Raw genomic sequence first — 24499 nt, forward strand, 5'->3', positions numbered from 1 at the left:
ATTCCTTTTATAACTAATCTGCATGAAATTTAAATCTTACTAGACCAGTCATGTTTTTTTTTTTTTTTTTTGGTGATTCAGCTTATAATTACTGAAACAAAATAGAGTACTGGAAAAGCCTAAAAACCAGAAAAGAGAAATAAACTACCATAGGGAACCTTCCTACTACAACAACCAAGCAATAGCCCATGGATAGCACAATAGCACTCTGGCAAAACACAACAACACAAGATTTCCAAGATCAAATTAAAATGCTACTTGGTTCAATCCCCCAATTACAACAGATGGTAGCATTCAAAACCAACTTCTTTAAGTTGGTTTTAAATCCCAACCTAGCTTTGACATCCTTAATGATGCTTCTCTTTAGTTGCTCTTCAGTCCAAATTCTATCTTTATGAGCTATGACATTCCTTTGCAACCAAATGTGGTAGACCATTGAACACCAAGCAAGTTTGCAAGCTATTACTCTCAGACCCTTCCCTATGAACTCTCTAGCCCTCTCAAGATATCAAGTCCTCCCACACAAACTGAGCATTTGAAACTAGACACAACTTCATCATGTCATCCCAAATTTGTCTAATGAAAGAACATTCAAAGAAGAGATGATCTCTAGTTTCAAGGCAATATCTACAAAAAAATAAATGCATAAGCTATCACCCAATTACCCCACTTGGCCATTCTATCTCAAGTAGACAGCATGTTGATTCCAACTAACCAAATAATAAATGAATGCTTTGGGATAGTTAAATGGAACCAAAGCAACTTCCCTCACTGAACTTCGCTATATTTATCTCTAATCTCAGCATATGTTGCAGCACAATAAAAGTTCCAGATTTAGTAACTTGCCAAGGGGCCTTATTCTCATCTTTAAGCTCAATAGGGAATAGTTGACTCTTACAAGTGCATCGGATCTAGTAGGCCTCCAATTCTATGTCTTATCTTTCAACACAAAATCTACTTTAGCTGCATAATTACTTGCAGCATCATAAATGACACGTAAGCCATATCTTTGAACCAAAATACCAGCAGGATGCCAAAGGTCATGCCAAAGAAATATAGTTTTCCCATCCCCCCCCCCCCCCACCTTAAACCTAATAAACTTTCTTGCTTCATCCCTCAATTTAAGAATTTCTCTCCAACCCTAGGTACATTTCTTGTGGGATTTTTACATTCTTCAAGCCAATCATGTTTTTTTTGGCAATAAGTGGGGACTGAGGTCATGTACGTAAAAAATGTTCAGTAATTAAGACCTACCACTTACAGCTTATTATATTCTCAGTTTCAATTCTTTCCCCGCACAAGTGATTAGCCTGCCTTATCCATTCTTGCTTTCGACAGGTTGTAGTTGTGATAGGGAGTTCAGAAAGTGCATTTGATATTTCTTAGGAAGTAGTCACAGTGGCCAAAGAAGTCCACATTGCAGCTAGCACAGTCGTAGATGATGTATTTGGAAAGCAGCTTGCCTATGATAATATGGTGCTTCATCCTATGGTAAAAAATTAAGAAAAAATTGTTATTTTAATAAAATAGAGTATGTAATAGATAATCATATGTGGATATTTTGAAAAATAGTAAGCTATAATAATAATAATAATAATAATAATAATAATAAAATGTTCTTATTCTAAAATAGACTAATTTTTGCATAAACTTATGTGAATGCTATAAATAAATTTGCATATTGTTTTTGAGACTGCATTTTTAAGTTTTATTATGTAAAAATTCATAATCAAGTAAAAAATATTTTAAATGACATGACATATATACACTATTAAATCTAGAAAATAAAATCTTAACTATAAAATGATGGAAACAAACTAGACTTGAAAGGGAAAAGAAAAACAATGATAACTAATATTCTAGAGTTTTTATTTTTTATGAAAAGGATGAAATTTCAATCACATACAAAACAGACACTACAATCTACAAGTCCAATTTTTAACGTATAATAGGCTGTAGGCCCTAGGCCTTACTTGTATAGCACACATACTAGTACTGCACACTCATGTGTACTTTATTACTGTGAAATATAATAATACTCATTTAGTATTTCTAACATGGTATCAAAGCCACTATTCTAACTTTCTTATATCTTGCAGTCTTGTCTTTGTTATTATTTTTCGCTGCCTCAACTTCCTCGATTAGTAAGCCTTTTCAGTGCCCTCTCCTGACTACTTCACTACCGTCAGAGGTCCTCAGAGTTGAATCTCTGCCGCCAGAAGCTCACTCTTCACCGCCAAGACCACTGCCTTCATCAGATCTGTCACTTCTAACCTTCAACTAAGACATAAGCCATATCATCGTGTAGATCGTCAACCGATCTACTTAACGCCGCCAAAAACATCACCATCGAACCAACCACATGCCTCCATGCGCTGGTTAAAGTTTCGGCGAGTTCACTCCACGCACTAAATGCATCTCACATGCCACTGGATTTCCTACCGACATCATCTCTAATGTCATCACTACCACATCAATCTCCACTTAAGCCCTAGCTAATGTCATCCTCCATGTCATTGCTTACGTCATCACGCCAACAACATTGCTTACGTTAGCACACCAGTGTCAGCGTTGACTAAGCCGCTAGTTGACCGTTGACTTCTATTGACCAGTGTTGACCATTGATTTTCACAAGTTTGACTTTTTGCAATCCAGGTGCTCCTATCCTAGTTTTTTGCGTAGATTCCATTTTTGCAATCTATTTCTGCATATTTTGCTTCTAAATGAAGAATAAAGATATGTCTTCTTCTTATTGCAATAATCATCACCAACAATCAAACAAAAGATTTTGTATTTTTTTCAAACATGTTGGCCATAGCCCATAGTATTGAGACTTGCAATTATCGTAACAAATTAGTTTTTTTTTTTTTTTTTCTGCTGCTACTGTTTCTAGTACTAAGAGTATTCAACCGATGGCTCCCATCTGCACGAAGTTCAAGTCTTCTAGATCCATTATTACCATTGCCACAATCGACTTGCAAAACATCATCGTTAATACCATTCGTATGGTTGGTAATACATCTATTTCTTCTTCTCTCTCAATTTTATCTAGTATGTCTTGTTCCTCTTGGCTTAGGGATTCTACTTGTTGCAATGACATGACACCTTACTCGACTTTATTTTTTCAACTTTGCACCACACCCTCTTAATATTTATATAGCAAATGGTTCCACAATGTTTAATAATAAAATAGGTTTTATCTCGACCTCCAACCTTTCGATTCCTGGGGTCTTTAATGTTCTTAATTCCTTTTACAATTTATTTTCTGTGGGACAATTAGATGAGTTAGGTTATCGCATTACCTTTAATTATTGTGGGTGTACTGTGCAGGATCCAAGGATGGGACAAGAGCTTAGGACCAGTCCTAAAGTTGGGCGTATGTTTCTCGTGGACAACTTTCGTCTTCCACCTGTTACTCTTGTTCTTGTTGCTACTACAGTTGCTATCTTCTATTCCTTCCCTTGCACTTTAGCATGCCCGACTTAGTCACGCATCTTTCTCTCGGGTACACCACTTGGTTTCTAGAGGTTTGTTAGGTTCCGTGTCCAAAGAAAATTTTGATTGTGTTTCATGTCAGTTAGGAAACAACTAGCTTTGTCTTTCAATACTAGTGAATCAATATCTTCTGATATCTTTAACTTAATTCATTCTGATGTCTAGGGGCCTTCATTTGTCTCTAGTATTGGTGGATTTCAATATTTTGTTGTCTTTATTAATGATTATTTTCGCTATAGTTGGACTTTTCATATGAACCATCATTATGAATTTTTACAAGTATATTGTAACTTTGCAAAAATTGTTGAAACTCAATTTTCCAAACGCATCAAAATTTTTCGATCTGATAATGCTCTTAAATACACTCAACATGCTTTCCACACTATTTTGCATTCTTATGGCACTATTCATCAACTAACTTATCCAGGTACTTCTCAGCAAAACGGTAGAGCCGAAAGAAAATTCTGTCATATTCTTGACACCGTTCATGCTTTCCTTCTCTCTACCAAAACTCCTGCTCTTTTTTGGGATGAAGCCGCTCTTCATGCTGTTCATGTTATTAATCACATTCTCAGTCTTGTTATACAAAATCAAACTCCATATGAGTACCTTTTTGGGTCACCTCCACACTATCACCACCTTCGCTCCTTCGGTTTTGCATGTTTCATTTTTCTTCAGTCGCATAAGCATAACAAACTTAAGCCTCAATCTAGGCTTTGTTGTTTTCTTAGCTATGATGAAACTGAAAAGGGGTATCGGTGTTATAATCCTGTTTCTCATTGTTTTTGTATCTCCCATAATGTTGTCTTTTAGGAATATTGCTTCTTTGTCATGCTCTCTCACTTCTGTGCCTCCCTATCTACCTCCTTTGTCTTAGATACTTTTCTAAATGAGCCACATATTCCTTCTATAGTTGCTTTTGATCCTCCTATAGACTTCTCTATCCAACCACCAGATATTTTTTATGCCTCTCCTAGATCAACCTCTAATGAATAGGTGGAAGATGAACAGGTCGAAGACGAGCTACCCAACTTTGGGCCTAGGTCCCCGTCCTCATCCCCTGCTCCTGCTCTGCTTGAAGATCTTGCACAAGACATCCTACCTCGTCACTCAACTTGAGTAAAGTTTATTCTTGCACATTTACTTGACTATCATTGTTACACTACACGGGCCTCACACCTATCTTGAGGCCTCTACTGACCCTTTATGATAGATTGCAATGAAAGAGGAACTTGATGCATTATCCCTCTAGGAAGTCTGTGGTTGGTTGTAAGTGGATCTACAAGATCAAGACTCACTCTGATGGGTCCATTGAGCGCTATAAAGCTCGTCTTGTTGCAAAATGTCTTACATAAAAGTATGAGATTGATTATGAAGAAACCTTTGCTCCGATTGCTCTAATTTCATCTAGCCTTTAAAAATTTCCTCCGTGGATGTAAGCCTTAAGGCTAAACCACGTAATCCTCATGTTCTTTTATTCCTAATTTATGCTTCCCTCTTCTGCATCTATTCATGCATATTCAACACGGAATATATATTGATGATGTTGTGATCATCAGTCGAGTAAGTTCAACCAAACAGGTCAGCAACTTTGTCTCTATACCTGCAATATCGCGGAAGGGATCCTCTTTGGGTGGTCACCGATGTGGTGCTGGCCACAAAATCTCCGATGATAAAGTTAGCGTGTTGAAGCTAAAAGAAAGTATGAAAACTAGAAATTGTAGAGCTACGGCGTATGTGTATTTGAGGATGTGTACCTTATTTGGTTTTGAGGAATGTTTATATATGGTTCCATTGCTTCTAGCCGTTGTGGCTTTTATTGTGGCTTTAGTGCCGTTTTGTAACGCCTCTGGGCTCAGTAATGTAGGTTTTGATGGGCTTCCAACGGTCTAACTGCTGGTTTTGTAACTGTTTCAGGTACTGAATACTCCATTTAATGGCTTACGTTCCTTTGTCCATGATGTGGCAAAATAGACGAAGGTGTCTAACGGGTTCATTTGGGCAGGAAGGTTCGATGATCCTATCATATATCATAGCTAATATTTGACATTTTTAAATGACAAACTCCAATATTTTTAGAGTTTAGACAAGATAGGTAACTTGTTTTAAACGGAGCTACTTGATTCATTTGGCAGTGCCTAGTACCTGTATTGTTCTTTATTCTGTTTAGTTTATTGCATCTATGTTTTACCTACTACTTTTTGTCTGGGAGGAGTGTATACGTGATGCAATGTTTAAGAGCGATTTCAAAATAGTTTTAGATGCAATTTTTGGCAATACAACTCCACCTATAGCTATTGCTAACGTTATTATGGGGATTTAACAGTAGTTAAAGGTGTTTTGAATGGCAAAAGCCTTACGTGTAAAAGAAACTAGCCTCATTACACGTGTTTCGCACGTGCTATGAAACTTTTTTTTTTTTTTAGTGGTGGTAGCAAAAAAATTCTATGTTTTTTTTATTTTATATATATAATTTTTATTTTGAGAATCTAATTTATAAGTGGATAAATAAATTTGAAAATCAAACAGAAGGGTGTCCCTATTTTTTAGGCAATGTTTTAGTGGAAGTTAGGGTTGTATTTTTACCGAATTATCCTTTAGTTTTGTCTCTACTTAAACATAGGATGTAGGGGTATTTTAGAACAAAAAAATCTGGTCCAAACAGAAAAGCCCCTTAAATAGTAGTATAGATAAGACAGAAAAATAAGCTTGCTCACCGAGAATATTGATAATTATGTAACTCAAATAGAGTAAAACCCGTCTATAGACTATAATTGAGTCTTCATTAATTCAAGATGTAATGAATTTCTCATCTTCTTTAGAGGTGTGCAGCCAACCCGTCAATTTGCCAAAATCGATCCAACCCAACCCAACTCGCCAGGTTGGGTTGGTTTTTAGGCCTTGGTGGGTTGGGTTGGATTACAAAAAAAAATTTGATAACGGGTCGGGTTGGTTTTGGGTCACAAAATTTCAAACTCGCCAAACCCAACCCGACCCACCAATATATTTAATATATATATAATATATTATATAATTAATAAATTTTTTAAAATAACCAACTCTTCCTGTCTTATATAAAAATCAATTAGTTCACACAAATCATAGTAAATTACTATTGTTGTTTAGTCATTAGTGTTGTTTACCTTTAAGGAGTTACATTGATGCTAATATTTAAGTTTTTTTAATATATTTATATTTATATTTTTTTTCTACTTAATTTAATAATAATAATAATAAATTGTCAAACCCATGGATTCAACCCCACCCAACCCGACCTATATGAATTGAGTTAGATTTATGTGATCAATTAGATTGGGTTGATTTTTTTTTTATTGGGTCAAAAAATCCCTCAACCGACCCATATACACACCTCGGTATTCTTAATAAAAGTGTCACCTTCTTATAAAAAAAAAAAAAAAAAGTCCATGATTCCCTTAAATAAAAAAATTAATTAATTAAAGTCCATGATGTTTTGCTTCCCGAACTTTTCGTTCCGCACGCCCCACTCTTGTTCCTTTTCTTTCGTTGAGTCTTTCAACAGTTCAATTGTAGCTTTCGTTGACTTCATTTACATCCCTTCTTCTTCTCTCACGACGACAAATCCACCACGTACCAATGTCAACCACGCCCGAGCCAATCATATTACGTCACGTGGCAGTGATTGGCGCCGGAGCCGCCGGTCTTGTCACTGCTCGCGAGCTCCGCCGCGAGGGCCACACGGTGGTTGTCTTCGAGCGAGGCGATCAAGTTGGTGGCAGCTGGGTCTACACTTCGAAGGTCGACTCCGACCACGGACTGACTCGGACCACGGTCCACTCCAGCCTCTACCACTCCCTCCGCACCAACCTCCCACGAGAGTCCATGGGCTTCATGGACTACCCGTTCCTTGCCAAAGAAGACCCTGACAGAGACCCGAGACGGTACCCGGGTCACCGAGAGGTTCTCATGTATCTCCAAGACTTCACACGCGAGTTCGAGATCGGTGAGTTGATTAGGTTTGAAACAGAGGTAGTACACGTGAGATTAGTAGCAGAGGAAGAAGGCTTCAAATGCAAATGGAAAATAAAATCAAAACAGAGACCGAGACTGAGACTGAGAGGCCAAGACGAAAATGAAATGGTCCTTGAAGAGGAGGAGATATTCGACGCTGTTGTTGTCTGCATCGGCCACTATACCCACCCTCAAGTCGCCTGTATTCCCGGTAATTCTTCGGCCACTACTTTTAACTCACAATTTCAGTTGGTAAAGTAAAACACGTTCGTCGTAATATTATAACATAAAAATGAGTTTAATCATGTTAATAAAATGAAATTAGAGAAATAATAACAGAAGATTGTAAACTTATACTGTCTGATATTTTACCCTCTGACATGATTTTTTATTTTTTTGGATTTTATTACCTAAATTTTATTGTATAAAATATTTTATTATTAATTTATAAAAAAATTTATATAAATTATTATTGTCTTAAACTAATTATAAAAGGACTATATGGTATATAATATGAGTAAGTTTTTTTTTTTTTTTTTTTCACCTTCAGGAATAAATGAGTGGCGTGGGAAACAAATGCATTGCCACAGTTATCGTGTTCCTGAGCCTTTTCAAGACCAAGTATGTACCAAAAAAGTTAATATCAGCTTTCCCAGTTGATTTTTAAAATCAAAAGAATTATAAAAATCTAACGTGGAACGGATTCTAATTTGCTATTTTAAAATAGAGATGGTACCGCCCATGAGAAATTTTTCCCTACGATGCTTATGTTCTGAATGAAATACAGTGAATACAGCACTAGTAATGTTTATATTTTGTTCCTATCATCCTGTTGTCTACTCCAGGAGCGTATCCAGAATTTTTAGTTTGGGGAGGCCGAATACATATTCATACATACATTTACACAACTATATTTTTACCCCTAACATTAAATTATCCTTTTTTTTTTTTTCATTCAACATGTTTAGTCTAGATCAAGCATTGAAAAATAATTGGAAACTTAACAACAACAACAACAATAAAAGACTTAGTCCCAAATTGAAAATTAAATATAAAAATTATGTGGGTGTGTCCAAGAGAAAATTGTTTTTAAAGTATTGTCACTCCCTAATATTACATATCTTCAGTGTAATTTTTTTTTTTTAATTTGATGCTTTGTGACTAACTAATTAAGTATTGACAAACAATTTGAAACTTAACAAAAACAACAAAGAGACTTAATCTCAAATAAAATAACTCTAAGAGAAATTTATTTTATTAAAAACTTACTATTTGAACTCAACAAACAAAACTTAACAATTAAGAGAGGAAAAAACTAAAAATTTGAAAACAACAACTATTTATGTTACAAGGTAGATAGTTTGTTGTTCTTAACTATTTTTTTTAGAGAGTTTCAACCTATAACGTCCACTTTTGATAATAGCTCTTTATTATTAGACCAAAACACCAATCAGTTTTTGGTGTAGGCGGAGATTGAACCCCAGATCTCTTATACAACCATCAGAGACTTTACCAGCTGAACTAACTGGAACCCACTCTTAACAACTATTTTTTGGAACCCAACAATTAGTTGTTCAATTCTTTTTTGTAGGGGCCAGCTTTTATTTTTTGGAGGGGCCAAATATTAATTTTAAGTTCTAATATTTAAAAAATTGTAAAATATACATACATTATGAAGTTTTTAAAAAAATTTGGAGGGGCCCATTGCTAAGTGCAGCTCCGCCTCTAAAGTTTTAGGTTTCTATTACCTAAGTGGTGGATTTGGAAAAGACATTTAAATATGTCTTGGGTTTAATTAGTTCAATCTCTAGGGAAGTTCAACAAAATATAATTTTTTCTATATTTTTATAAGGGTTTTATTAATTTGTGCCGGGCATGTATTAGTAAACCATTTTAGATAACTTTTTATGAAAAAATGAAAAAAATGATCAACTGTTTTGATAGTTTTTTCAATTCTCCATAAAAATTTTCTTAAAATGGATAATTAATGTATATCCTAAGGCATATATCAACTGGACCTTTTTTTATTATATAATTTTAGAATACGATGATTATAGTAGTTGATAAAGCAAAAGTTCGTCAGTCGTTATGAGTTCGTCCAGATAGGGCCGGTCACACTCCTGCGTCACGACGGAAGCAAGAGCTCATTCAAATGGTCATCGGTGTGGTGCTTACCACAACGTCTCTAATGCCAAAGTTAGTGCGAAAGAAGGTTTATAACAATAAAAATAAAATAACTCAGTATATCTTGTGACTATGTATATACCTCATATTGGCATTGTGAGGGCTTTATATATCCCTCTGGATTCTAGCCGTTGTGGATGGTACTGTGGTGTTAATGTCTTTCTTGATAACATCTTCAACTGAGTAATGGGATTCAATACGTTTCCAACGGCTTGTCCAGCTGGTTTCGTAATCGTCCGGGACATTATTGGCAGCATTGAATGGTCTTAACATCCTCGTCAGTGATGCGGATACTCGGTCAGGTTCGTCTGTGGAGGCGATCTCGTTTGTGTTTGACTTCGTCAGTTCCATTAGCTGCCCCCGGGTTCTATGGTCGTCATGATGTGTCCTGACGATCGTAGAAGATGAAAGGGTTTTTTTTTTTTTTTTTTTTTTTTTGCAGGCGACTTTTGGGATTTCGCGCCGCATTGAATGCGTAATGGCGGCGTTATGCTGGTCGTGGCCACGTGGCATGTTACAGTTGGAGGGGCCTCATGTCCTCACTGTACATTTCATTTTCTCTATAATTTCAGTTGTGTCTCTGAGTGCTTTCTCCTCTCAGTTTTTAAGCTGGTGCGTGGTTGGTGTTGGGCTCCTCGCCTTTTCTTTTCTGAGGTACACTTTTCTTTCTATTTTCCTTCTTATTCTCCCTTTTCGGCGATTGTAAATATCTGATTCTTCTTTTCTTTTGGTTTCTGCTTTCGGTTTTCGGGAATTTTAGTATTTTCTTATTTTTTTGCGTTTTTCTTTGGGTGTTCGTGGTCAGTAATTCTGAGGTTAGGATAGCTTGTCCCTCAATTTCCTTTCTTTTTGCGCGCTTAGGGGGGTCTTTGGGTGTTTTCCCAAACCTTGAGAACTTCATTTTCGAGGGTAATAGCTTGGGTGTTGTTTTGGGTGAGTTGTTTCCCTTGCTTCGTCAGTCAGTCGATTGGTTTGAGGATTTGGTGAGGGAGCAAGGCTCAATGTCTGAGGTTAGGTCCAGTGATCTCGAGACTGGGCTTCTATGAAGTGTGCTTCTATGCGTGCCAATTTTTTCCCGGTGAAGTGTGCTTCTATGAGGCCGCTTTCACTTGTGGACTTAGACTCCCTGTTCATCCATTTATAATGGAGCTTTTGGATCATTTTGGTATTGCCCCCGGGCAATTCATGCCCAATTCGTGGAGGATAGTGGTCAATTGTATGGAAATATGGTTGGCCACTAACGGAGATATGATCAAGATGAGTGAACTCGTCTATCTGTATCGTTTGAAAGAGTCTAAAGAGTATGAATACTATGAGTTGGTACCCTGTGAGAGGAGAGCCAGGATTGTCAAGGGTTTACCTTCATCCTTCAGGTACTGGAAGTCCAGATATTTCTTTGTGTCTGGGGACGATTTTGAGACTCCCTCTAGCCGGGATTGGGGTGATGTCCCAAGATTGCTTCGTCGGTGGGGGACCCCGACTTTAGGTGCGTTAGTATCCTTCCCTGTCATCTTTACCTTTGTTGGATCCGTTGTTATCGTCATTAACCCCTTTGCCTTCTTTGCAGTTAAGAGGAGGCCCAAGCTCAAAAGCAGGCACAAGGACCGTGTTGAAAAGGCAATTGAGTACACCCAGATGATCAAAAATTGGGACGACTTAGTGGACCCGCGGACGCTTGCCTTTTACCATCTTGGCCCTGACCCATTCCCCTACGTTCTACGGAGTATTGACATCGAAGGAAAAAAGAGTAGGCTTTGAGTTCATCAGTCTCGGTCTTTCTATCTGCATTTGATTCTTTTGTCCTTTTATAAGTGTTTCCTTCTTGCAGAAATGATGACGAAATTTAACAAGTGTATGTACTAGAAGATGAGGTCTAAGAAGGACGAACCACTGTCTAGTATTGGAAAGAAGGTGGTCCGTGTCAAGGGGAGGGTTTCCTCTGTCACTCCAACTGCTTCCGCAACTCCAATTGTTTCTGGCGCTGAGACGACGAGGACGGCTTCTCCTGCCACCTCGGTTGAAGAGATCCCAACTCCTGCCTCAAAAAGGCCACGCACGTCTGATAGGGGGAGAGACGATGGTTGCTCGTCTACTATCTGGGATGACGAGAGGCTGGCGGTGGACAAGGCTTGTGGAGTCGTGACTGTGGAGGATCTACAGGTGTTCTCAGGTTTGCCTCCAAATGAGCTGGTGGGTCGTCACCTCCATAAGCTCGTCCAGGTAACGTGCTTGAGCGAAGTTTTCTTTTTCACTATCTATGTTGGTGTTCTGAGGTTAAATTTCTTTGCTTGTTTCCTTCTTCTTGTTGTTTTTTTTTTTAGGTGTTGGGGGAGAGCATCCATCTTTCCTCAGAGTATCTTGCTCAAGGGGCTAAGGTCGATTCCGCGCTCTCTCGGATAAAGGTCCTGGAGGCAGAGAACTCGAAGTTAAAGAGGGATGTGATAGCTTCGATGGAGGACGTCAACCACGCCAAGGGGGAGGTCAAGAGATTAAGCAGCAAGCTTAAGGTTGAGCAGCAGTTGGTTTTGGAGAAGGACGAGCAGCTTGCAGCTGCGAAGGAGAAAATCAAAGTCGTTGCTTCTAGGGCCGTTGAGGGTTTCCAGCAGACCGAGGAGTACAACTCCGTGTCTTCAGCTAGTATTTCAAGGGGTTTGAGCTTTTGAGGAGATATTGTATCAAACACCCTTCCGGAGTGGATTTTGAGACGCTGGACATGGAGGAAGTGGACAAGGAGATTGCTGCTGACGAGGCTGCTCAAGTGATGACCGCTGACGCTCCTGGAGACACTCCAGCCGTTAATACCCCAGTCGTTGTAACCCATGCCCTTGGCACCCCTGCTAATGACGATGCTGCTCCGGACGTTTGATCGTGTCACTTGGGAAAAATTTCCCCTTTTTTTTTTTTTTTTTGGGTGCCCGATGTGTTTTGGGCCCAAATTCTAGAACAGTTTTAATTTGTTTTTTGAGAAGACTATTTTTGGCCTGGTGTTTATGGGCTTTTAAATGTAAAAACAAAGGTAATTGCCCGTGGTTTTTGGGCTTTTATAACATCGTACTTACTTGCATATGTTGTACTTGTGTGTGCTTCGAGACCCGTCAACCTCTTTGACCCGTCAGTAACTTGTATCCGTCAAGGCTGGATCTTATCTTTTGGCTCAGCCAGTAATGCACATCCGTCTAGGCAGAATCTTATTACTTTAGCCGTTTTTTATTATCTTTTCGCTTTCGTCAGTAATACACATCCGTCTTCGCGAAATCTTATTACTTAGGCTTTTTTTCTTTTTCGCCTTCGTCAGTAATGCACATCCATCTACGCGGAATCTTATTACTTAGGCTTTTTTTTTTTCCCCTTCATCAGTAATGCACATCCGTCTACGCGGAATTTTATTACTTAGGCTTTTTCTTAGGGATTTTCGAGACAATCTCTTGGCTTCGTCGGCAATATACATCCGCCTAGGCGGAATCTTATTGCTTAGCCATATTGGGTTTCCGGGATTTACTGCTGATAAGACTTGTATGAAGACATTAGTTGAATCTTTATTTCATTAATTTTCAGGAATGAGTAAATTTTTGTGTTACATCTGTTGATGGTATTTCTTCAAGTGCTCAATGTTCCAGGGTCGCAGGAGCCTCTGCCCATCTAGGGTTTCCAAGTGATAGCTGCCTTGTCGGGAGTAGTGGACGACTCTGTAAGGTCCTTCCCACGTAGGACCGAGCTTTCCTTGGGCGGAATTTTTGGTCGCCGTGGTGACCTTGCGTAGGACGAGGTCGCCTATGTCAGGTCGTTTGAGCTTCACCCTCTTGTTGTAGTACTCGGCCATCTTCTGCTAGTACTTCACCGTCTTGCTAGAGGCCTTGTCTCTTATTTCATCCAGGCAGTCCAAATTGATTCGCAGCTGGTCGTCGTTGTCTTTCTCGCGGAATACTTCTCGCCTGACGCTAGCCACTCCCACCTTGACTGAGATTACCGCCTCAGTGCCATAAGTGAGCCTGAAAGGCGTCTCTCCCGTTGGGGTTCTTGCCGTTGTTCTGTAGGCCCACAAGACATTGGGCAATTCTTCCAGCCAGGCACCCTTCCCGAACCTCTGGACATTCCCGAACCTCTAGCACTTATCACACCTCTTGACGAGCTCTACTGCGTCCACCTGCATGGTTGGCCAGAAATATCCTATTTAAAAGACTTTGCTTACCAGAGATCTGGGCCCAGCATAGTCTCCACAAATTCCTTTGTGGACTTCTCGAAGGATGTACTTGGCTTCTTCTTCGTCGACACACTTCAACTAGGGCATGGAGAAGCCCCTTTTGTATAAGGTGTCATTCTGAATCGTAAATCTATCTACTCTTGTTTTGATCCTCTTGGCCTCGAGGGCGTCGTGAGGGAGGTGCCCATCTTGGAGAAACGACACGACCGGTGCCATCCAACTATTTACACTCTGGATGGCAAGTGTTGGGACTTCTTCAATGCTGGGGCGTTTCTGAATCTCCATGAGTAATTCCATGTTCGTCGGTTTTTCTTCTGACGAGGCCATCTTCGCGATCTCATCTGCTGCCATATTCTGGTCTCTTGGGATCCGAACAAACTCCAACTTATCGAACTCCCGGGCTAGATGTTTCGTCAGCTTGAGGTACTTCTGCATTCTCTCCTCTTTTGCCTCATACTCTTCCCTGATCTGACCTATTGCCAACTTCGAGTCGTTATGGATGAGCAGGTTCTTAGCCCCAATTGCTTTCCCGAGTCTCAATCCCTTCAGTATCCCTTCGTACTCGGCCTCGTTGTTGGTTGCCGGGAATTTCAGTTGAACTCCATATCTGAGTTTTTCTCCATCAGGGGTGTTTATGATGACCCCTGCTCCCCTCCTCTTTTTAGCTGACGAACCATCGGTCTGGATCGTCCATAGTTTGGTCTCATCGTCGAGGCTGTCATCTTCGGGGAGGGTGAATTCAGTAATGAAGTCCACCAGAGCTTGCGCCTTATGGCTGTTCTGGGGTGGTATTCGATGTCAAACTGGCTGAGCTCGACTGCCCACTGCACCATTCTCCCAGCTACCTCGGGCTTGTTCATGGACTTCCTGATGGGCTGGTCCGTCATTACCACAATGGGGTTCGCCTCAAAATACGGACGCAGTTTGCGTGATGCTACTATTAAGGCGAACGCGATCTTTTCAATCCTGGGGTACCGCGCTTCAGCTCCTTGGAGGGCTTGGTTGACGTAATAGACTGGTAACTGTTTCTTGTCCTCTTCTCGAATCAGGGCTGCACTTACGGCTGAGGCTGACGCTGCCAGGTACAAATATAGATTCTCTCCTTCCTTGGACGGACTTAGGAGGGGTGGATTGCTTAGGTAGCATTTAAGTTCTTTAAATGCTGCTTCACATTCTTCAATCCATGCAAAAGCTTTCTTCAATGTCTTGAAAAAGGGCAGGCATTTGTCCATAGCTCTAGAGACGAATCTGTTGAGGGCTGCGATTCTTCCCATTAGTTTTTGGACCTCCTTGACGGTCTTGGGTGACGTCATGTCTAGGATGGCTCGTACCTTCTCCAGGTTGGCCTCTATACCCTTTTGGGACACGACGAATCCCAAGAACTGCCCTTAGGTTACGCCGAAGACACACTTGCTAGGATTCAGCTTCATCCGGTATTCTCTGAAGGTAGCAAATGCTTCCTTCAAGTCTTCCAGGTGCGTCAGTTCTTCCTTACTCTTGACGAGCATATCATCCACGTACACTTCCATGTTTCTGCCGATTTGCTTACTGAACATTTTGTTTACTAGCCTTTGGTATGTTGCTCCTACATTCTTCAGCCCGAATGGCATCACCTGATAGCAATAGAGCCCTTGACTTGTGACGAAAGCAGTCTTTTCTTGGTCTTCCTCAGCCATCTTTATATGGTTGTATCCTGAAAATGCATCCATGAACGTCAGTAACTTATGTCCAATTGTAGAATCTACCAGCTAGTCTATCCTCGGTAGAGGGAAGCTGTCCTTCAGGCAGGCCTTGTTCAGGTCCGTGAAATCCACACACATTCTCCATTTTCCATTCGATTTCCTCACCAGCACGACGTTGGCCAGCCATTCAAGGTAGTAAACCTCCCGAATGAAACCAGCTTGCAATAGCTTGTTAACTTCGTCGATGATCGCTTGGTTTCGTTCAAGGGAAAAGACTCGTCGTCTCTGTTGAAAGGGCCTTTTTCCTGGGTTCACGTTCAACCTGTGTTGGATGACTTTAGGGGATATACCGGGCATATCCTCGTGACTCCATGCGAAGACATCCATGTTTTCCCTAAGGAACTAAATGAGTTTTGTCCTTATCTCGGGGCTTAAGGCGGTTCCTATCCTCATCATCTTAGTTGTTTCTCCTTCAACCAGTTCTACTGCTTCCAGAGTTTCTACTTTGTCCTCTTTTTCCTCCTCAATTGTCCATGTATGGTTTTCCTTCACAGCTAGGACAGCCTGGTAGCATTCCCTGGCTAAGACCTGATCTCCTTTCACCTCACTGACACCATCTTCAGTTGGGAATTTCACCTTTAGGCAGTAGGTGGACATAGCCGCCTTCCATCAATTAAACGTAGGTCTTCCAATAATCACATTATAGGAGGAAGGGCAGTCTACTACCAGGAAGTCCAATTGATGGGTCAACTGCCTCGGGTAAGTCCCTACTGTGACTTTCAACGTTGCTATGCCTTTAGGGTATACCCTGTCCCCACTGAAGCTGACAAGGGGGGAGTCAAACGGGCGTAGTCTCCCAAGATCTAGCTTTAGCTGCTGGAAGGCCGGTAAATACATGATGTCGGCGGAGCTTCCGTTGTCTACAAAGATCCTTTTGGTATTGAACCCTTCGATTGTGAGCGATATGACCAAGGGGTCATTATGTGGCTGCTTCACTCCCCTTGCATCCTCCTCGTTGAAAGATATGTCCCGGTTTGTCCATCTCTGCTTGAACAGGGGCATCATATGGAAGCTGTTCACCTACCTCTGGCAGGCTTTCTTAAGGGATTTGAATGATCCTCCCGTGAACGGGCCCCCCTGCGATCGTGCTTATCTCCCTGATCACCTCCTGCAGTGGTTGGGATGGACGATTCTCATTTTTGGACGAGGATTCACGCTGGCTTCTATTGCTGTCCCTGAACCTGCTAGATTCTCCCTTTTTCACATATTTCTACAATTTCCCCTTCTGTATCAGGTCTTCTATTTGTCCTTTCAAGTCTTGGCAATCCTCCGTGTAGTAGCCATGATCCTTGTGGAACTGGCAGTATTTGTTCTTGTCGTGCACATTAGGAGACGAATGCAAAGGTCTCGGCCACTGGAGGATGTGCTCGTCCTTAATCTGCGTCAAGATTTTGTCAACAGGCATAATTAGAGGGGTGAATTTTACCATCCGTGTCGCTTTTTCTTCTTTCCGTTTGTCTCTGTCACTTCCTTAATGGCCTGGGCGCTCCCTCTTTTGCTCCGTACGTTCGTCTTCCTTCCTTCCCTCCTTTCTCGGCCTTTCTTCGTCCACTATGGCTGCCAGTGCGTCCTTAGCATTCATGTACTTTTAGGTCTTCAGGAGCATCTCTGCCATCGTCCGAGGCGGATTCTTTGCTAGCGAGACAACGAACTCTCTGGACCTAAGCCCTGCTTTAAATGTCGTCAGTTGTACCTTGTCGTCTGCGTCGTCCACTTCTAGGGTTTCTCAAGTAAAGCGTTTCACGTATGACCGCAAGGTCTCCCTCTCCCCTTGCTTAATAGTGAGCAGGTGATCCGCTGGTCTCTTAGGACGTTGCCCTCCGACAAAATAGCACAGAAAGGCGCTACTTAACTGTTCGAAGCTGTCAATGGATGAGGTGGGCAGTCTCGTGAACCACTCTCTTACAGCTCCCTTCAGCATAATAAGGAAGAAACGACACATTATTTCATCAGGGGGCTGTTGAAGGCCTAGTGTCGTCTTGAAGGTATTAAGGTGATCTTGGGGATCCTTAAGCCCATCAAAAGGCTCAAGTTGAGGCAACCGAAACTTTGCTGGCACTGGTCGTTCTAGGACTGCCATGGTAAAAGGAGAATCCGTTGCCTTGACCATTCTATCTAGGCTCCGATCCGTCTTCTCCTTGATGGCATTTCTCAATTCGTCCATCTCCTTTCTCATTTCCTAGAGGAGATCAGAATGTTGTTCCTCTGGAGTAATGGTCCTTCGTCAGTCACTTCTCCCGTGGCTGTCCCCTTCATCCTCTTGGACAGCTCTTGATCGGTTCTCCTCCTGCTGAAGCCTTTGTCTCATCTCCTGATTCTGTCTGGTGAGTTCTTCGACGGTAGCCGCAAGAGCTTGAACTTGCTGAACCAAGGCCGCTGAATCCTGGTTGGATTCCATCTGGATATCAAAGTTGGTAGGAACTACGTTTTCGAACCGTAGTATGAGAATGTCGTTCCCACAGACGGCGCCAAACTGATAAAGCAAAAGTTCGTCAGTCGTTATGAGTTTGTCCAGATAAGGCCGGTCACACTCCTACATCACGACGGAAGCAAGAGCTCATTCAAATGGTCACCGGTGTGGTACCTGCCACAATGTCTCCGATGCCAAAGTTAGTGCAGAAGAAGGTTTATAACAATAAAAACAAAATAACTCAACATATCTTATGACTATGTATATACCTCGTATTGGCGTTGTGAGGGCTTTATATATCCCTCTGGATTCTAGCCGTTGTGGATGGTACTGTGGTGTTAATGTCTTTCTTGATAACGTTTTCAACTGAGTAATGAGATTCAATACGTTTCCAACGGTTTGTCCAGCTGGTTTCGTAACCGTCCGAGACATTATTGGCAGCATTGAATGGTCTTAACATCCTCGTCAGTGATGCGGATACTCAGTCAGGTTCGTCTGTGGAGGCGATCTCGTCTGTGTTTGACTTCGTCAGTCCCATTAGTAGTAATATGAAAACTCACTTAAAATATATATGTGTGTGTGTGTAATCAATTTTTTTTTTTTTTTGATAGGATGTATATAATCAATTGTTTCTGCACAGATACAAGTAGTCTTATCTTAGGTTTTTGAATAAATTAACTTGGTGAACAAAATTGTTAACTCGTCAAGAACTAGATAAGGATGAGGCTGTACATTTATAATACTGTTTTGCTTGTTCAGGAGGCACTATAAAACTTTTTTAGACTGAATTCAACATGAGACCTTTTATCTTATCAAAACAAAACACCTATATCCCCTTCAACTCCCCATGAGGGGAATATCTTCTGCCATCATAGGACCTTGTATCTATTGTATCATTTTGCCTGAAAAAACTCCATTCAAAAAGTTTTGTTGCTCCATATTTAACTCTCCAAAGCATTATGGGAAGTTTAGTATTGCAGCCATCCAAATTCTTTTATAGAATCTTACCAAATTAAATAATTCTCTCCTTCTAGACTAGACATTTAAGTATCAGAAAATTCCATTAGTTAACTTAACAAAACAAATTCTATTCATCTGATATTAGCTTATTAGGAAATGTGCTGAAACTGGTTAAGGTAGACACAGTCTGAAAATTTAACATTGCCCCTGATTATGGTATGCCTTCTTTTCCTAGTTAACTAAATATTACTTTTATAACTAATCTGCATTTAGGAGCTAAACAATGTTCAGTAATTCGGACCTAGCTACCACTTACAGCTCATTATATTTTCGGTTTCAATTCTTTCCCCGCACAAGTGATTAGCCTGCCTTATCCATTCTTGCTTTCGACAGGTTGTAGTTGTGATAGGGAGTTCAGAAAGTGCATTTGATATTTCTCAGGAAGTAGCCACAGTGGCCAAAGAAGTCCACATTGCAGCTAGAACGGTCCTAGATGGTGTATTTGGAAAGCAACTTGCCTATGATAATATGTGGCTTCATCCTATGGTAAGTCCTCAGTCCTTACCCACGGTGAAACTGAGTGGCTATTAGAAGAGGTCAACAAGTACTTCCTCCAACTTTTTAAATTTTTATTTACTTATTTGGAAATTCCTACTTATTAGGGGAACATTATTTCACAATCTTCTTTCATATAAAAATAAGTATAAGTAAAGAGTATGTTCAGAAAGTATATGTATATTTTCTAAAAAAGGATTTTGTTTGGGACATTTAGAAATGTAATAGAAGACTAACAAAAATGGATGAGAGGTATGTTTCTGTGATTCCAGGACAGACTAATTGGAGATACTATGTACTAACCATAATTCAACCATTGCAGATAGATAGTGTCAACGAAGATTGTTATGTATATTTTCAAGATGGGAGTTTTGTCATTGCTGACATCATTCTACATTGTACAGGGTATGCTGCATACTCCCATAAATTTTTCCTTAGCTTTGATTTACGACCCAAACTGCCTTTACACAAAGTCTCATATTGAGTGTAAAATTCCTGAATGGACCAAAAATGAAACATTAAATGTATGGTAATTAAAAGTTGTTTATCTTTTTTAAGGTACAAGTATCATTTTCCTTTTCTTGAAACCAATGGTGTCGTGACTGTGGATGACAACCGTGTGGGGCCATTGTACAAGCATGTTTTTCCACCAACCTTGGCCCCTTGGCTTTCCTTTGTTGGGTTAACTTATAAGGTTTATCCCTACTTAATTTAGTGTGCCCTTGTTCGTGGTTGGATCTTTAATCTAATCTTATTTCATGGTAAAAGTAAATTTTTGTGTTTGGTTTGTGCTAGACTATTCCTTTCCCCACATTTGAATTACAAAGCAAGTGGATAGCTGGTGTTTTATCTAATCGATTCACGCTTCTATCACAAGAGGAGATGATTGAAGATGTTGAAACCTTCTTGTCATCACTTGAAGCTTCTGGCACTCCGAAGCGATATACTCATTGTGTGGCTAATAACCAGGTAATTTTGGTCAAGTCAAAAATCTATAACGTTGCAGATTTTCAGTTTTACTTATTTAATTTTTTTTTCATGCCCGCATTAAGTATGGTGGCGTATGACTCATTTTCAGTATAAACATTGATAAATTATCCCAAACTAGCAATCTACAGACCATAAGGGTGTCTCAATACTGACTTGCACCTAGTAAAATCTTTCTTGATTATTAGTAAAAGAGCAGCTAAGTTAGAGGAGAAATCTTATATGGGATGTTATGTTCTAGGTAGGGTACAATACATGGCTTGCAGATCAATGTGGATGTCCTGCATTTGAAGAATGGAGAAAGCAAATGTGTTATGACACTTTCAAGCGCAGACTCACCCAACCTCAGTCTTACCGCGATGAATGGGAAGATCAACATTTGGTTTTGTAAGCTCAAAAGGATTTCATCAAGTCCACCTCAAATCAATTTAGTGACAGATACTTCTCTCAGTAATGAAGATTCAAAACTCACCCTTTTGCACTATATCGCACTTGCTATAACCCAGTCAGCCTTCTATCGCAGTCTTTTATTCCCCTTTGTTTAGTCATTCTTTGAGTAGTAATATAAGTTAAGAATAATGTGAATTTGTTCCTTTGAATCGAAATTGAATATTGAGATTTCTTTAAACATACATTATGATGAAGCACAAGAATCAGTAAGTTGAATGCTCCAGGCTACGGTGATGGCTTGATGAACTGAAGAGAAAAAAAGACTGTCAAGGAAGAAAGAGACTAACAAAAAATAAAAAATCTGAGAGGGATGATTTTCGAAACATAGGTATTGTTATTTACAAATATGTCACCGCCAATTTTAGAAAACAAAAGTCCAATCATGAAAGCATCCAAAAGAAGAGGATTTGCACCCGCTCATCTAAAATAGCATAAAACCCAAAATAGTCATTGAAGTCCAAAAATCATCCACATATCAGATTATGAACTGTTTATGCAAAATATGATTTTGTTTCAATGCTTGTGCAAATGTATGTCACTTTAGCTTATACAATACGATTTGTTTTTCTTTTGTATTTCTCGAGGGTGAAAAAATGAGAGTGAGTAGTGGTTATTATGTGTGAAAAGAAAGAAATGATTAAAAAAATTAAGAAATAAATGTTATTTTAATGATAATGATGAAATTTCAACAACATAAAAATGGACATAGGATAATTCTATGTGGATATTTTGAAAAAAATGGACATAGGATAATCCTCTGTGATAGATAATCCTATGTGGATATTTTGAAAAATAGTGAGCTATAATAGAAAGAAAGAAAAAAAAGGTTCTTATTCTAAAATAGAGAATAATTTTTGCATAAACTTATGTAAATGCTATAAATGGATTTGCATATTTTTCTCAAAAATAAAATTCTAGACAATGAAATTTCAACTATAAAATGACGAAACAAACAAGAATTGAAATGGACAACAAAAAAAATGATAACTAATAATCTAGAGTTTTTATTTTTTATGAAAATGATGAAATTTCAATAACATAAAAAAGGGAACTACAAGTCTACCATTCTAATGTTTAATTTTTTTTTTTTAATGACAAACTCCAATATTTTTAGTGTTTAAACAACATAAGTAACTTGTTTTAAATGGAGCGACTTGACTCATTTGGTGTTGGCTAGTACCTGTCTTGTTCTTTTAGATTGTTGCATCTCTGTTTTACCCCAAAAAAAAAACAAACCACATTTTAAAATCGGGTCTAATTAATGCATGTACTTAAGGTACACATTAATCATTCATTTAAAAAAAATTAAAAAATATTAATCATTTTTTCATTTTCCCATAGAAGTCTTTTAAGAAATAGTTTACTAAAGTTACGCCCACCACACACCCTTAGTTTAATAGTCACTCCACAAGTATAAGTGTTTGTGGGTGTAGGGGACAATGGTCGAAGTTCAAGTCCCTATGAGAGAGCTTCACACACATACAATTAAATTATATTATAGTAGAATTCTATCTTGTATCAAAATTTACTCCAGTAAAATCCTTCAAAATTTTTATATTAAAAATAAAAAGAATACTTCGTTTTAAATAAGGTCCATGTTTCCGATAAAAGAAATAAAAACAAATAAAGTCCATGACGTTTTGCTTTCCCGAACTTTTCGTGCCACGCGCCCAACTCTTGATCTTTTCCTTTCCTTGAGTCTTTAACAGTTCAGTTGTCTACCTTTTCAGTAGAATTGTAGTTTTCGTTGACTTCACTTACATTTCTTCTTCTTCTCTCACCAAGGACCAATGTCAGCCACACAAGTGGCGGATTTGAGAATTTTTTTAAAGTGTTCTTTAAGAATTATAAATTACACAATTTAATAAAAAAGAAATTCATATATTGACAATAACGACAATAAAAAAAAATACGCAAATACATAAAATTTACAATTGTCTACTACGAGTTTTCATATTTTGAAATCGTTGCATAATAGTCTCATTATCAATGCTACAAGCTACATCTCTTTCAATATACACAATCAAGCAATCATTCATCCACTAATCTCTCATTCAATTGCGCAGTTCATTCTTTATATATTTCATCTGCTGAAAAACTTCTTTTTATATATTTCTTCCCTGTGTTCACTAACTTTTCAGCAAGTTAACTAACTCCTTGAAGCTCTAAAAATATAGTCATTATTGCGCATATCAAAAATGTAATTCTAAAGTTGAGAGTCAAGTGCCAAGATATCTGTTCTAAGAAAATTAGATGGATAGAACTTTGTTAGACGTATCAACTTTTCCTTATCAAAAGCCATAAATGAATTACTTGGATTCAAGCAAGCCATACAAAGTAGCAAATCGATATTCGCCTCTGAAAAACGGTTGTTAAGCTCTTGAAGCTGCATATCTATGACTGTTTAGAATAGCTCAACACGATAATGATGTAAATTTGTATTTTGTTGGGTGTTGTGTCACGGCCTTCCACTAACTACAAATATTTCATCCATGTTCAAGATAGGAATATCATGTGCGGTACAAAATGAAGACACTTTAGTCAATAAAGATATTCATTCATCATCTCTCATTACTTGCGATCGTTGCTTAGACACTTTAACAAGATCCATAGCATTTACTATATCTTGATTTTTTTTTTTTTTTTGCAATGCTATTGACAACTCATTTGTGATCCCTAAAATGTTTTTCATCAAGTGTAGAGTAAAAACAAATTCAAAAGATAGAATTGACCTTATAATAGATCGAGTTTCAACTTTTTGGTCGGAGAGGCTATCTTCTTCAATAATCTCAAGTACATCAACAACAACAGAGAACATCAAAATCAAGTTGAGAATAGTCCCATAATATGATCCTAACGTGTATTACTAGGACGTTTAAGATTTGTCTTTTGATTCTAACCTTGCCTACTTCTACGTACATCATTCTCTAAATCTTCTTTAATTTTGGCAAATTGTGCATCTCGAAGAACATTTCGTTTCTTATAAGAGCCTTCAACAACAGTTACTAAATTACTAACCACATAAAAAAATTCAGCAATATTAATGTGATTTTTAGCAATGACAACAAGTGTCAATTGAAGTTGATGAGCAAAACAATGGACATAAAATGCTGACTTATTCTCTTTCAAAATTAAAGTTTTGAGAGCATTGATACCACCTTGTATATTACTAGCCCCGTCATAACCTTGCCCACGTAGTTTTGATAAACTCAAATTATATTCACAAAGTAAACATTCAATAGCATTTAATAGTATATTTGAGTGACAAAGCGATGGTACTTGCTACATGTATAATACCAAGGAACCGTTTTATAATAATTCATTTTTTGTTCACATAACGAAGAACGAGGGGCCATTTGTTCTTTCACTAAGATATCACGTGACTCATCAACTAATATTGAAAAGAACTCATTGTCAAGATCCTTGATGATGGCCTTGGATGTTTCACGTGCAATTGCATTCACAATGTCTTTTTGAATATCATGGTGGATAAGCTTGCAATTTTTCGGAGGTTTTTGAAATACT

General features: G+C 38.9%; 2 protein-coding genes across 4 annotated transcripts; both read left to right on the forward strand.

Moving 5' to 3' along the window:
* The first annotated feature begins 6961 nt into the window (after positions 1–6961).
* Positions 6962–21170, forward strand: LOC142613720 (flavin-containing monooxygenase FMO GS-OX-like 3). 3 transcript variants are annotated; one of them, XM_075786191.1, is made up of 7 exons: positions 6962–7696; positions 8036–8106; positions 19376–19528; positions 19860–19942; positions 20096–20231; positions 20333–20506; positions 20766–21152. In XM_075786191.1, exons 1-7 carry the CDS (start codon positions 7111–7113, stop codon positions 20913–20915), a joined length of 1353 nt encoding a protein of 450 aa, XP_075642306.1. In that variant the 5' UTR covers positions 6962–7110; the 3' UTR covers positions 20916–21152. The 3 variants fall into 3 exon arrangements, with proteins under 3 accessions (XP_075642306.1, XP_075642305.1, XP_075642307.1); XM_075786190.1 differs by having other exon boundaries at positions 7016–7696; positions 20770–21170; XM_075786192.1 differs by lacking the exons at positions 19860–19942; positions 20096–20231 and having other exon boundaries at positions 7016–7696; positions 20770–21170.
* Positions 11413–12632, forward strand: LOC142611706 (uncharacterized). Its single transcript, XM_075783817.1, has 2 exons — positions 11413–11889; positions 11991–12632. Exons 1-2 carry the CDS (start codon positions 11536–11538, stop codon positions 12330–12332), a joined length of 696 nt encoding a protein of 231 aa, XP_075639932.1. The 5' UTR covers positions 11413–11535; the 3' UTR covers positions 12333–12632.
* Positions 21171–24499: the final 3329 nt, after the last annotated feature.

This window comes from Castanea sativa, chromosome 10 (genome assembly GCF_040712315.1).
Source record: "Castanea sativa cultivar Marrone di Chiusa Pesio chromosome 10, ASM4071231v1".
Lineage (NCBI taxonomy): Eukaryota > Viridiplantae > Streptophyta > Magnoliopsida > Fagales > Fagaceae > Castanea > Castanea sativa.